This window comes from Pyrus communis, chromosome 3 (genome assembly GCF_963583255.1).
Source record: "Pyrus communis chromosome 3, drPyrComm1.1, whole genome shotgun sequence".
Taxonomy (NCBI): domain Eukaryota; kingdom Viridiplantae; phylum Streptophyta; class Magnoliopsida; order Rosales; family Rosaceae; genus Pyrus; species Pyrus communis.
The window spans coordinates 18,504,961-18,519,754 of NC_084805.1; the positions used below are offsets into that span (position 1 = coordinate 18,504,961).

Consider the following 14,794-nt stretch of genomic DNA (forward strand, 5'->3'; position numbering starts at 1 on the left):
AAATGAAAAAGAAACGCCGTCTGTGGGAATCGAACCCACGACCACACGGTTAAAAGCCGTGCGCTCTACCGGCTGAGCTAAGACGGCCTTTGAGACTACACTTCTCAAAGTTATTTATTTAGACTTATTCGTCTGAGTTTACTTTACCTCCACTTCTGGACTCCCTATTGCTCGAATCCAGTAAACCAACAGCTCCAACTCTAAATCAAGAGCTTCAGAGCTCCGGTGCCTCCACAACAATGGCGGAAATCACAGAACCTCTCCTCCCTCCCAACGAAATCCCACAAACATCCAAACCGCAAGAGCCAGCCGATGACTTCGATCCCAAAACGATGCGCAAAACCAAGCCAGGACTCAAGCGCCTGATCATCACCGTCTCGGTCCTCTTCTCCTTCATCCTAGGTCCTCTCTCTCTCTCTGTCCTCTTTTCTCTCTCTACAATTTCTGTTTGCTGATTTCTAACTTGATTTTGCTTGCAGGAATCCCATTGATATACAAATCCGTGGAAATCTACCGAGCGCCGTTGCCGTTTCGGGAAATCGATTCCCTCTCAGCTGAAATTGATTCCAATCCGCTTCTGTTCCCATGTCGTTTCCAAGCAATCTTCATTGGCTTCGACTGGGAATCCTCCATTACCACTCTGGAATCTTCCATCCTAACCAAAATGACCAAATTTACCTCCCAGACCCCTCAATGCGGCACCTGTAGCCCCAACCACACCGTCTCGGCAGTCCTAGACTCCGATTCCAGTTGTCTGCAATCCCAAACCGGTCCGTGTTCGACGAAATGCGGCGCCTTTAAGGCCATTGATTTCGACGGCGCCGATGAGGCGGTGGATGAGGCTCTGGAGTCTGTGTTTGGAGGTTGTTCGGGTTCCGGTTCAGGTGGAGAGGTGTATAGTGTGGTGGTGGTGAATAGGGAACATGAGGTGAGAGCAGTGGTGGGGAAGTACAGGCACGCTTGGATTGCCGGCAGGGTTTCGGAGGCGGAGGCGGTGTCGAGGGCAGCGGAGATGTTTGTCAAAGTGTTTGTGAATGGCGGGAAGGAGGAAGGTTTGATTCAGGGGGAGTTTATGCCTGTTGGGGCTGATGGAATGGTTGTTCTTTCGTTTAATTTGCTGAATGCAGACCCTCGTGATTGGGTTTACGATTGGTATGGAGCTTCTTCATATGCTCATTGTTTCATAAATTATGGTGCTTTGACTACGAATGATGATTTTGTTATCTGAATTGTGGTAAAATTTAAGTTGCATTGTCTGATAGATCATAGGTGATTATCGTTTTGTATGTGCTTCAATATGCGTCGGAGTTAGCTCCAAATAGTTATCTTGAAGTGTGCTCATTGTGCATTTGGTTAAACCTGCAGGGACTTTCAAACTGTAGACAAGACGTTGTTGGCCCCTATTATCGAGGCTATGAAACCTGTAGCAAACATAAGCGTGGAAAGTCAGGTCATCGACTTTATGTTTCTTTTGAAAATGATTATACCATCAAATTTTGTAGTATTACATAATCTAGGTTGTCATCTTATCACATTGTGATCTGACTTTGTTGTTCTTTCCCTTGGGCAGGTGTTATATCATACGCCGAAGTCCTCATTGTCTTACTGGGATGACAAGCGGGAGAGCTACATCTTTAGTACCAAGGATCTACCTTTCTTTGTATGCTTCATAAGCCTTGCACTCCTAATGATATGATTGTTTACTAGAGAAAGAATCATATTACTTCTTACATTTTCTTTAAATTCCAAAGTGTGTGAGCACAAACATTAAACGACCATTAGTAAGCGTGTGTACATATATTCCTATGTGTATTTGTATGCAAACTTCTTAATGCTGAATTACTGCTATTATTTATGTTAACAGTCTCTGTTAAATTCCTTAGGTGAATTCAAATGAGTGGCACTTGGATACATCTATTGCAGCTGGTGGGAGGTCAAAGATGTTGCACTTTGTGGTGTATATTTCTAACTCAATCCTTTTTGCACTGCATATTTGTATTTCGCCTTCCTCTTTCACAACTCCCAAAGTCAGTTTTTCCTTTCTTCCTTTCCCCCCTTTCAATATGTTCATTTACCCCTTCAATTTGTTGTCAGATATATACCGTCCGAAAAGGAGTGCCCTCTCCTCCTGCAGCTTCCAGATGGAGAGATTTCTAAGACAAATAGTTTTATATCTCCAGTTAGTTATCATGCCTTCACCATCTTTTAAATCTAGTGCTCTCTGATTTTGTCTAGTGAAATATTTTGGTCTGACCGATTTTAAGGATTGCCCTGTTACAGATGTGGGGAGGCGTTATTGTTTTGAACCCCCAATCCTGTCAGAAGGATCCAGAAAGTAATCATCCTGCTAAGCATACAATTTTGCATCAGGTTAGGTGCTTTTTATTTAATAATGTGTCCAACCGTATGACTTGTCCATTTTTTTTAATATGGATTGTTACATTAAAAGTTCAAATGCATCAAATTTTACCCACCTCTTTGAAATATTTCAAAAATTTTACTTGATTTTCTGCCATGTTGAATTGAAAGCTCAGCATAGAAAATTTTTACTGAAGGAGAATATTGGAATACCAACTGGAGGAGATTAGATCAGTGGTATTGGCAACATCACCCGTCTAATTTCTTTTACTACGGTTCCCTAATTTTGATATTTAAGATGTTAAAGGCATGTGTAAGCTAATTGTACTTGTACATCTTAAGTTTCCTAATTCTATCCTTTGAGGCACATGAACAAAATTATTTCTCTAGAAAATGTTCAAGGCACACAAGGAAATGAATCATTTGTGCACTATGAAAACAATGAATAGTATATATAAAAGACTATTGGTGTATGATAAGCAATATGCAAATGCACGCACAATTTATACATGCAGAAATACATAGGAAAATACATAATAGAATCTGTATGTAAGACATGTGAAGTAAGTCGATCAGGATCCCATCAACTTGCTAATCAACAGTCCCGTCATAAAGGTAAGTGATTGACTTTTGTATTAATTACATACATAGATGGGAATGTTAGAGTGCAGAAACTTTAATATTACTGGCATTATTATGATTACTTCAGTTTTGTTATATGCTATTTCTTTTTCTGGATGTCATTTTTTTTTGTTTGAGCCCATCAATTTTAGAAGTTGGCTGGCCACAGCGGATATGATTTTCAGATTTTATTTTCTATTCTATTGTTCACTTAAGTTTAAAAGAGTATTATTTTTTAACTACTCATCTATTTTTTAACTCAAAATGACTAGAAGTCAATATTCTATCACCACAGATGGGTTCTAGTTAATTTCTCAGAGATTGATGCATGCACATTTTGAAACAGGATCTTCAGAAGGTTTTTGAAGTTTTCATGGGGCAGTTCCGGCAACTTTTTGGTTTTAAATCTGATGACGTATATGTTGGTGCTTCAGGCACATCCAGCCTTTTAACTAGCGAGAGAGGCTTCACTCTATGGTACGAATATTCTGGATAATGTCATTTTAGAAACCTTATGGTTTTAGAATTTTTCCTGCATGCATGCTAATAAAAATAGGGTAGTATTATCCACACACACTGCTCAAGTTTTGGCCGTTGGATGAAATGAATTGAAGAAGATTAAAGGACAAAAATTAACACGGGGTGTGTGGGAGTAAAGGGGGGTGTGTGGATAGCACCCACCCTAAACATAACATGTGTTTGATTTGTTATGTGAAATTTGTGAAATAAGGACCAGACAGAGTAGATGAAGCTAAAGCTTATGGTTGGTGAACAAAAAGCTTCAGAGTTTGATAACAAGAGTTTGATTGAAGTCATGTCAAAAACCTCATAGGCTTAAAAATTTTGCTGCATTCATGCTTATTGAAATAGTCTTATCTGCATGATTTTCATATGAAATTTATAAATTAAAGTTTCTGGTTATTTCAAACCCGCCAAAAAGAAAAGACCAGGAAAATTATGTGAAGTTGTCAGCTTCCACACACTAATTATTAGTGAACATTCTTTTCACAAATTGTTCAGTGTTACCAGTGCTGATGTAGGTACTCATGGACATAAAATGCATTGAGCTTCGAGGAAATGATATCTCAGACATAAAATGTATTGAGCTTCGAGGAAATGCTATCTTTTGTTTGTCTAGAACTTAGCTATTTACTGGAATCAATTTCTCAAGGGACAGATCTTGTTTCTTTTTGTTACATTCAGCAAAATGTCTTGTGCTCAATATGAGGGTATTCTTAGTGATCACTCTTCTGCAGGGAATTAGATGTCTTATCGCGGATGCATACGTGTTTTAATCTTCATTCTTGTGCTACAACCCTTGAATCTCTTTCCAGATTGGTATGTTTTGAGTTTGTTCTCTTGTCATTTGCTTCTCTTGAGTTTAGGAACCTGTTTCTCTGATTCAGCCAGATTCCCTTGTATGAGAGTGACAAATTTTTCCATGCAGGTCCAATCATTGCCGAGGATGATCATCAAGGATGAGATTGGGAAGCAGGTGAGTGATCAAGATGAATATTATCTATTGATCTTCTGTACATATTATTTGATGGAATGTGCTAAACCACTGATGGAATTAACTCTTCAACATTGCCAGTTTATTATTATGAACACTTGTGCTTCTAATCTGTTTCTGAACATAGTAAGAGAATAAGTAAGTTAATTTTATGGTCGGTGTACTTGAGCAGGTAAAGTATTCTCTGGAAGCAGCAAAATTGGCTCAAACTAATGCCTCACGCGGTGTTTATAATGCTTCAGCTGGTATGCTCATCCGTGGCCTTATTGACCATGGTTTACTTGTGGTTTTCAGTTGAACCATTTGTTGTTTATGTCACGTTTTGTAAAAACTCAAACAGATAGGTGCTTTTTTGTCAGTATCTTCTAGGCAAGCAAGATCTCTAGCAGAGGATGCCTTCTTTCATCCATCAATAATGTCCGTTAGCTACTATTCGTTCGAGCACTGCTTTGCCGTCTATTCAGTTTGTTGCCAAACCCTGCTTACATGGACACTAAAAATTTAAGTTTGATAAACAACTGTTCTCTTATGTATTAATGTGCTATGTGTACAGCCTTTCTTCCTGCCAGTTTCAATACACGTTCTCCTAGCAGCTCTACGAGAATGGAGAAGATACAAGCAAGAAAATAAGAAGTACTTAGCATGGAAGACCAAAGTGAACAAAGCATATTGATCATACTTGACACGAAGCACGGTTCTGTTACTTGGGCAGGAGGCCAGAAGACATCCAAAAAGCAATTCAACTGTTGTGATATATGCGTGTTTGTTGCGGCCTTGGGGAGTAGACCAAGTGATAAGGAAGGGAAGTATCAAAAGTTTTATGATTCCGATAGGTTGCGGTTTGATCCCGTTCCAATGTACCAAAAGATGAGCTTCTTGAGTACATGCTTTGGATTTAAATCCACGTTAGGATCGTTTTACTCATTTTTTCAGACATTGGCCAAAATGCTTACTGGATAAGCATATATATAGGTTTTATCTTTCCTGTTTTGTATTGGTTTAAGCATTTCCTCGGTTATTTATTTAGGATGTAGCGGCGCTTTTGTTTTGCTAGAAGGATTAGGAGTTGATGGCTGGTTATATATAAAGCCAGCTTAGTTCTGTACTGTAATTTCAAAATTCAGATTTATATCAATTGAACGTTTGCTTTTTGTTGCTCGTTTTATTTGTATCTTGTAAAATAGTTTTTTGGATGCTCTCGTTCCAAGTCTAGTGGAAGGGGGCAGAGGCTTTAATAGGCCTCTCAAAATGTCATTATTCATGGAATTTAGTCCTCTCAAATTTTGTTGTTCTAATGGTGTGAGAGGCAAGAGATGAAAAGTATATGGCTTGTTTAGATGTGCTTTTAAAAGATTCAAAAGCACTTTTTAATGAGTAAAAGCACTTCCGTTTAAAAAACTGGTCGTTGGCAAATATTTTATAAGTGCTTTTAGTTAGAAATAGAAGCACTAAGAAGCATTTTTCAAGAAGCACATAAAGAGGTGCTTCCTTGTAAAATTGCTACGCATAGTAAACAAAGGAAGCACTTTGCTCTCTTTAGTGAATCTTTTTACAAAATTATCGCTATTTTTTAATTTGGAAAGTCTAAAATGGCATTGAACTTAGGGATGGGCAAAATACCCATGGGTTTGGATAACCGTGGTTACCCGTCCATTTAAAGTTCACGGTTACGGTTATGGGTAACTGTTTAGACGAACAAACAGTTATGGGTATAACCGTTTATGCGTGAAATTTAAATGGGCGGTTATGAGTATTACCCGCGATTATAACGAGTATCCATCGGTTATGGGTATTACCCATGATTATAATGGGTATCCATTTAATTTAATATATGTAAAATTAAAAAAATTAAAAATAAAAACCCTAAAATTTTCGATTACAGATAAGTCATGAGTTTTCTTGACGCATAAGTCCAAGCCATGATGCCCTCTTGGACATTGGCCCAAACCTTCACAGATTGAAACTTTCAGTTTATAAACAACAAATAATGCAAAATATCCAAAAAAAAAAAAAAAAAAAAAAAACAGAATTTAAGAGCATAACTATGATGTTGTCACTGTTATAAAAATCTCCGCCTAACACCACCTAGGTGCTAGGGGGCTGACCACCGCCCCGATTAATGTTTAGGCGTTTGAAAATTAAGAAAATGCGCCTAAACCTGTTGAGGCACTCGTCTAGACCACCTAGAGACCCACCTAGCCCGCCTACAGACTTGACTAGGTCACGGCTCACTTAGACAGAAAATTATTCACTTTCATTTTGCATTTTATTTTTTTAATAAATTGTAAGAGACTTGTTGCATACTTAAATAAACACACATTATATCCTTATTCCCCATATTTTCATTATATTCCAATACTTTATAATATATATGTCATTCTATTTTGTAGTTTATGATGAAATTATATATATTTTAAGTATAAATAGACACTTATTTACACGAAATATAATAGATTTACTTAAATCCGCCTAATCCGCTTAGGCTCCGTCTAGCCGCCTAGGCGCTAGGCCCCAACCCGCTGCTCGACAAGCGCCTAATATCTTTTAGAACCTTGATGCTGTCAAATTGATCTAGGAAAGTTGAATGATTTTGATGTTGAAATCTAATGAAAGCAGAAAAAGAAACACAATGTTAAACAAAAGAGTCATTCTCACGCAAAATCGACTACATATATTTGCAGAGAAAAATGAAGTCAATACCAAAATGGAGGGAGGAAACCAACTGCACCCGCACAATTGGTGCCGGTGTTCCTAAATGGGATACTAATTCAATTTATACATTTCTTTTGTAGGCCTTTTTTGATGACAACGAGTCGATGAGACTTTGTGATTGAACGTGCTAAAGCATTAGTATTCGAAAGTGTTTAGTTTCGGAATATTTTGAAGCTTTGAATCATCTAGTATTCAAGATAATGACTACTTTTTATTTTTAGAAGTTTTACTTTGTAATCATATGGATTATAATTAAAGACTTGCTTGAGTGTAGCAGAAAAATATTGTTCGTAAACTATTATTTCAATTATTGGAATTATATGAGAACTTAAATGATTAAAATATGAAAATGCATGCTTAAATGTACCTATTACAATGTTTAATTGTCAGAAAACGAAAATTATGACAAATTTTTATTTTGTAATTTTCAAGTTGTAAAAAAACATGTACACAGGGTAAAAAGGGGTAAATGGGTAAAAAAAAGGATAAACGGGTTCAAAAACGGGTAAACGGCTATGGTTAAATGGGTACACGGTTATGGGTATGGTTAACCGTTTATAAACGATTATGGATATGGGTATAACTGTTTACGCAATTACCCAACGGGTAAATGGTTATGCGGTTATGAACATAAACAATTATGAGTAAATAATCGTACCCTCCCGCTATAACCATTGCCCATCCCTAATTGAACTTCAAAAAACATCAAAACTGCCATTACCGCTATTTTCTAGGGTTCTACGTTGTCAAATGAGAAAACCCAAGGGATTTTTCTTTTCTGATTATTTTGGAGTCTGGAGCAGTCATTGTGGTCATCTCTTCGTCTCCATCTCCCCCAAATATCTCTACAACTTCATCACTTGAATTTTTGTAGAGGTATGCCTCCTACCTTTTATCTTAATTTTGTATGTTGTTTGGAGCTGTGTGTCCTGCTTCGTTTTTTTTCCTGCTTTTTGTTTGAAATTTCTTAGCTTTAATTTGTGCCTTTTGAGGGTCTTTTTCAGCATGTTTAACGAAGGGAAGAGTGTATATGTGATTACTCTGTTGCAGACTTGGATGCATAATGGCATCTAAGTGATAGTCCAAGGATTGTGATTGCTAGTTTTTGGCTATAACTTGCTTGCTGCCGTGATGACATATTTGAGAGATTGTGAATGTTTTGTAAATCTAATGACTGATTAGATGATACTATTATGGTTAGGGATAACTACTTTTTGTTGATATTATGATGTTTAGGCAGGTTATGAATATTTTAATAATATTACGATGTTTAGGCATGTTATGAATATTTTGTTGATAATACGATGTTTAGTCAAGGAATGACTATTTTGTTGATAATATGATGCTTAGGCAGGGTATGACTGTTTTGTTTAGGTAGGTTATGATGGCTAGGCAGATGTACTTTGATGTAAAATAATGACTCTAATGAAGTTATTTGGAGTTTCCTACTCTTTGCTTGTTCCTAATGTTATTTTTGTTCATTTATTGACTTTTATACAAAAATTACATAGTGAAGATCTCTTTAGTTCATAGCAAATCAAGTTTTTTTGGATTTGAAATGGTAAAAATAGTTCCTTCTAGATCATTCACATTATGTAACAAAATATATCCCGAAAAGTGTTACAATTGAAAATGTTCATAGCAATTTATTTCCACCTCCTTTTAGCTTATTCACATTATGCAAAACTCCATTGCATATGCCGAAAAGAAAAAACTATAACTTGAGTGGAAAATTTAATAGTGAAGTAAATACTTAAATTCATAAAAAATAAATAAAACCATTTTAGTTTGTCTATGAAATAAAAAAGCAATTTGAATTCTCTTTGCTATTATATATTATATCATCTACTATTAAAAAAAAAGCATATAAACTATATAATATTTGATCTCGGACAAAGGCATGTTAGTAATCATACTAGTTTAGATTCCAATTCTGTTGAATTAGTAAACAGCTTTATGGAATCAATACCATTTCTATTCCAATTTCAAAACATTTAAGTAAACAGCTTTATGGAATCAGTACCATTTCTATTCCAATTCTAAAACATTTAAGTAAACAACTTCAACAGTAATCTGATTCTAACTATTCTTCATTCTAATTTATCCTCAATTCAATTCCTCGTGTGCCATTAGATCTTCTCTTCCAACTCACATAGATTGTTAGGACCCATAGTATATTGGGCCATGGTCCTTATACATTCAGCCCACTTGGCCCATTCTACTTTCTGAATTCTAGGTCTTTCGAAGAATAAAGCCGTTAGAGCGTGGTATGTTTCTATTCCCTTGCAGGGATATTTTCTGTGTGTTGTTGTCATCAGCCCTATCTGGTACTATATATATTGTGGAGCTGAATGCAAGAAGGCATGAATGAATTAAAAGCCTTTCCTTTTTATCTCTGTTTCTGCATTTCCTATCTTTCACGCATTCGCCATCTCCCAAACCCTTATACGCTGCGTTAAGATCCGCCAAAATCTTCCTTGTAATTTATTTCAGATTATAAGAGCGAGCAAATAAAACAATTGTTAGCTGTGGAGGGCACAAACAATGGAGAATGTGAAACTAGTTGACAAAGTTGTATTTGTACCAGACAAACTAACCTTACCCTAGTTGTGTACATAGAATCACTATCTTTCTTTGATCCTCCAAGAAACGGGATGAGCTTTTCAACATTGCGAATAAAACTAGTTTAATGAGGATATGGGATCCTCCTCTGCATTTGATTTTGGGTTATTCTAAAAATCTCCGTCTAACGGTGCATAGGTCCTGCCTGGGCGCTAGGAGGTTGACCACTGCCCTCATTAATTTCTAAGAATTTGAAAATTAAAAAAAAAACGTCTAGACCTGTTTAGGCACCCGCTTAACCCGCCCATACACGTTGGATCGCGACTCCCACTTAGGTATGCATTTCTTAATTTTCTTAATTTGAAAATTAAGAAATGCATATCTTGCTGTACTCTGAGGGCCGAGAAAAACAGTGCGTGAAAGAAAATTTCCGCTATTTAGCCTATCTAATGGAGTGATCAAAAAATGACTTATTTCGAAACTGCCACAGCAACCGCACTAAAATTCCTACACAATTATTCACCTACGAACAAAAAACATCAGAGTACAAGTACAAGCTGTCAAATTCTGTAGTAAGGATTTTCATAGAAGGAGCATATCACCTTCAAGTTAGATTTTCGGAGAAAAGACAGTAAATCCTTAAAATTTAAATTTCAGCTGTTCCAAGTTAACAAATTCACAATGTTTATATCAATAACGAGCACGTTGAAAGCCACTTACAGCGATGCGCACTAGAAAGAAAGGGAAAAAAAAATGTAAGAGGGGTAAAATAAAGTTACATGCAGGTAGGTTGATACCAATCAAAATAAAACCTGCTACATCATACTAACATGATGAAATAAGGCGATGAAATGGCTCCACCCTCAAACTTCATACTCTTGATTCCAATGCCAAAAGTATCTTCTTCCTTGGGCCCTGAAACCCCCAGATAGAAGAGATTAACTCAAAGCTGGGAAGCCGAAACTCATCTCATTAAACGTTAAACTTGAATTGCTTGTATATTTGTCACGATTGCATTATGCATCACCAGAAATAAAAGGAGACTAAAAAATAGTTGAACTGTTTGTGAATATTATAAAAGCTGTTTGTTCACTGAGAAATACAATATGATGAGACTAATGTTCCTTCGATCTAGCATTATAAAAGCTGTATTTAAGTAAAACGATTAGTTGCACCGTTTGAAACAACTGTAAGGTAACATGATTAGTTTCAGGTCAAATGAACAAACAACGTCCTCAACGTAATTGATGTAAGCCCTAATTGGTGTCTGAAATTCCATTTTTGATTTTAACCTCCAAGACATCCAACTGATGTTAGGAAAGCAACTATTGTTCAACCCTGCAATACTATTAGATTTTCACTAGACTATTGTAAGGATGGTATGCTTTACAATAAATGAATTGTATTCAAAATATCTTCAAAAATCTTACATACCACTCTTGCGTGTTGAAACAGAGGCTGTATAAAGTTTTCTGACACCCACCCAAAACCAACATTTAAACTAGCAAACTATTATACTTCAAATCACAAGTTTCAGTAACAATTTACTCGAAGTAAAATAAATATGGATTTCTTAGTTTCTGAAAACAACTAATAAGCATAATATATTTTCTAATGGATCTGATATTGTAATTCATGTTTCAAGAATTCTATCTGGGAATAAGGTTGAGTTTACCATCGGTATTCCTAGAGCCTTGAGGTCCTCATCAGTCATGTGCACAAGAGCTGTCATATCAACCTGTATAAACACATGTAATTGAGCATTCGAAGGTAATGAATACTTTCTCAAAGGCAGGTGGTGGAAAAATAAACAATAGAAGCCCGTAATCTTGCTTACTTCCTCTGCCTGAAATGTGATGGAGTATTTTTCAAGATCCAAGGATGTCAAAAATTCATCCACTGATGGACCAGCCTGCACCAAAAGAGGCACGAGTCATGACATTAAGAGGCAACTGTCGTAATGAGTGTGTATTTGTGTGTGTCACAGGATGGGATATCGGAACATTGACACCCAATACCTCAGTCAAGAAACAAAATGATCTCCTTTTATGCCTACTTAAAGGTATTGCAATGTAACAGTACCCGTATACCACCAATTATGACCCACTTTATGAAATGATTTTCTTCCACTCATGCCGAGTATTGGAAAGAAATCTCATTCTTAATTATTTATTTATTAAGGAGCCTGTTAGAAAGTCCAACCCTTCAGGCCACCCTTTCGGGATTAAAATAAAGTATGAAACCCGATTATTCATTCTACATTAATTCTATGTTGTAAAATCAACCCAATAACAGCCATATCCACACTATTCCCAACCCATCCCATTGTGGCCCCTTAAACAAATAGAAATTCAAAAAGAAAATGGAAAAGAAAGCAGGGGCAATACACATCTCAAATCAACATATTATATACCGTTAAGCGAACTTCCCTCTTGGTGAAACACTTTAAACGTCTAAAACTTTTATACTTGAGCAACGTAGTAAAGATGAACCTAACTATATTTAAAGGTTATTCTGTTAATTCTGGTAATCAGATGTAGAGAGCAATATCAAAACACAGCCAGTGTAAGTATGTGTGTGGTTACTGGTATGAAATTTAAAGAAATAAAACACTTCATGCCTTCTGTGAAGCCTTCTTTCTAGGAGCTGGGTTGGCAACTTTTGTACTCTCCGCTGCAGAGGTGCCAAAAGCAATACTTCTCCTGGCTGGTTTGGCAGCCTCCACTTTCGGTTTTGGTGGATCAGTGTTCATTGGTTGTGGATTCATAGTACCAGATAGCTTTTCGCGTAGGTCCCTTACACCTGAAAAGGATCGAGTTCCACTATTTTTGAAAACTTTCCTTTGGAGCTTCAATCGAAGGTCTCGAGCATCGACTTTCCGACCTTCACAAGATATTAACACATAGTCAGCAACCAAAGAAAGATGACTCAATGGCATAAAGCAATAGCTGCAGATTTAGTTGCAGATGAAAGTGTCATAGTCCATACTTGAAACTTGAGGATCATCCTCGTATAGATCATGCTCCCACTTGTCATCTTGTCTCTGCCTGCGAAAGGATATGCTATCAACTCAATTATGAAGCTTTTTGCACTGAATGCCCTTAGTCCAATCAAACACTAACATCACAATGTAACTATTCAACAGACAGCACCCTCTGAAGTTCTGGACAAGATGTATATGCACCATATCGGTTAAAGCATCTGGTGAAGGCCAAATTGCAACATCAAATGCAGTACCTTTGTAACCACAATGATTTAATCAAGACTGAAACACAACAAGAGCTCTCACTGAAACCTTCAAAATTCATCAACGAGAACCAGACTTATCACGCATCCTATCGGTTCATTTCAACAAATACAAAATCAACTGTGCTAACAACATTGCCACACAATTCCATCTTATCAAAGATCTAATTCATACGTAAGTAAGAGTTTCACAACTTTCACTACTAGAAACACACAAAAAATAATTTTTTGTACTAAAAAGATGTCGAGTCAAGTGGTAGAAATAGGAGAAATGGTAAAACAAGGAGTCAAATGGTATCCAAATTTGATTCTATATACAACTTTGTAAGGAGTCCTCATTTCAACGAAAAGGAGATCAATGGAGATGAACACCAATTCAGTTGTATAATTTTTTTTAGTGGTATTGATACTAGTGCTGCTTGTAAAAAAAAAGGCATTGACAACAATGCTGTAAGCCTGTAATCCAGCATTTTGAAAATATAAAACTGGTGTGGGCTGTTACTTGCATTATCGTATCGGATTTGAACTAAAGTATTGGTAATCAATACCCAAAATTTTCTGTTTATATGGATGCTATCAGCATTATTATCTATTAAAGTTGCCAACACAACACCGAGAACAAATTCATGAAATTTTCCACCTAGTTTGATTTTCCATACAACTCCAACTCCAAAAATTCACATTTCTATCAATCGAGCGCATCACAAAAACTATTCTACAACATACAAAGCAAAAGAGCAACAAAAATCACACTCACAAACAGAATTCAAACCCAAAACAAGCACATAATAAACCCGGTACAAACTAAAGCAAAATCCACAAACAACCACATGAAATCAGTGCCATTAATTTATTCTTCAAAAAACAACAAAAGGGTAACGAAGACAAAGCGAACCTCTTTCCGGCTATTTGTCTACGGCGATCAGAGTCATAACTGAAGCTGCCATTGAGGCGGTCCTTTGCGGACAACTTGTTATCAGCTTCCTCTCGATCAGCATACATCTTCCTTATTGCTAATTACTAGAAACCCTAAATCCCAACTCCCAACTCTCACTTGAACCCTAACGGGTAAGGAAAAAATGGGGAGCAACCTACCACTCCGGAATTTGAAATTCTAGAGAGACATGGAGAAAGAGGGAAGGGGGAGAAATTTGGAAAACCTTGACCTTCGTTTTATCGATGAGAGAAGAAGCAATTTGATTTTGGAAGGAATTGAATTACAGAGAGAGAGATTTGATTGGAGACGGAGCAACCCGCTTCAGCTATGGGGAATTTGTGACGCCGTCACTTGATTTTTCGGGTTTCTGGTCTCGGAATCTTCGATTTTTCGGTTCGGGCATCCGGTTCGGCACACGTTTGGTGAATTAGTGCTGTTAAACGCAGGTGTTGCGAGAGACATTTTTGCATCCCTAAAGATATATTGTGTTAGTTTTTTTCATTATAATTATTAAGATATACTTTAAATGTATTGTGCAAAGAGGAATTTTTTTTTTTTTTTTATCATGGTCCTAAAAATTTATCATGTTTTTCGTTTTTATTTTGCGTAATGTAATGATTTAAATGTTATTCATGCACTTATCAAACAACATGCGATTTTAGATGCAAGTTCCTACCTAAAGTTCATGAACAATAGTAAGTATATGTAAATAAAAAAAAAGTAGATGACAACATTAAGTTCTCGTAGCAAAATACAAAAGAACTTAAATGTCAAAATATAAATCCTACATAACAATACGTACATTATTCACAATACTCATAGAGTCTATATGTCACTGTTTCTTT

At 36.5% G+C, this 14,794-nt stretch overlaps 2 protein-coding genes and 1 non-coding gene across 4 annotated transcripts; 1 reads left to right on the plus strand and 2 right to left on the minus strand.

Annotated features, from left to right (window-relative positions):
* Positions 1-14: 14 nt before the first annotated feature.
* TRNAK-UUU (transfer RNA lysine (anticodon UUU)) lies at positions 15-87 on the minus strand. Its single transcript has one exon. It is a non-coding gene; the product is annotated as a tRNA-Lys (tRNA).
* A 101-nt stretch (positions 88-188) lies between these two features.
* Positions 189-5,644, plus strand: LOC137728684 (uncharacterized). Its single transcript, XM_068467421.1, has 13 exons — positions 189-402; positions 480-1,152; positions 1,366-1,450; positions 1,571-1,660; positions 1,884-1,957; positions 2,095-2,179; positions 2,281-2,370; positions 3,326-3,456; positions 4,236-4,317; positions 4,427-4,474; positions 4,665-4,737; positions 4,852-4,955; positions 5,046-5,644. Exons 1-13 carry the CDS (start codon positions 240-242, stop codon positions 5,163-5,165), a joined length of 1,818 nt encoding a protein of 605 aa, XP_068323522.1. The 5' UTR covers positions 189-239; the 3' UTR covers positions 5,166-5,644.
* A 4,795-nt stretch (positions 5,645-10,439) lies between these two features.
* Positions 10,440-14,273, minus strand: LOC137729372 (uncharacterized). 2 transcript variants are annotated; one of them, XM_068468311.1, is made up of 6 exons: positions 13,908-14,273; positions 12,755-12,828; positions 12,387-12,649; positions 11,604-11,678; positions 11,442-11,504; positions 10,440-10,681 (listed from the first exon to the last, which is right to left on the minus strand). In XM_068468311.1, exons 1-6 carry the CDS (start codon positions 14,012-14,014, stop codon positions 10,637-10,639), a joined length of 627 nt encoding a protein of 208 aa, XP_068324412.1. In that variant the 5' UTR covers positions 14,015-14,273; the 3' UTR covers positions 10,440-10,636. The 2 variants fall into 2 exon arrangements, with proteins under 2 accessions (XP_068324412.1, XP_068324413.1); XM_068468312.1 differs by having other exon boundaries at positions 12,755-12,813; positions 13,908-14,266.
* Between the last annotated feature and the right edge of the window lie 521 nt (positions 14,274-14,794).

Coding starts and splice junctions, on each gene's coding strand:
- LOC137728684 (XM_068467421.1), top strand. CDS start 240: ATGGCGGAAATCACAGAACCTCTCCTCCCTCCCAACGAAATCCCACAA. Junction 4,475..4,664: donor AGGATGAGATTGGGAAGCAG/GTGAGTGATCAA, acceptor GTACTTGAGCAG/GTAAAGTATTCTCTGGAAGC. Junction 4,738..4,851: donor TGTTTATAATGCTTCAGCTG/GTATGCTCATCC, acceptor CTTTTTTGTCAG/TATCTTCTAGGCAAGCAAGA.
- LOC137729372 (XM_068468311.1), bottom strand. CDS start 14,014: ATGTATGCTGATCGAGAGGAAGCTGATAACAAGTTGTCCGCAAAGGAC. Junction 12,829..13,907: donor AGACAAATAGCCGGAAAGAG/GTTCGCTTTGTC, acceptor TTGAGTTGATAG/CATATCCTTTCGCAGGCAGA. Junction 11,505..11,603: donor TCACATTTCAGGCAGAGGAA/GTAAGCAAGATT, acceptor GTGTTTATACAG/GTTGATATGACAGCTCTTGT.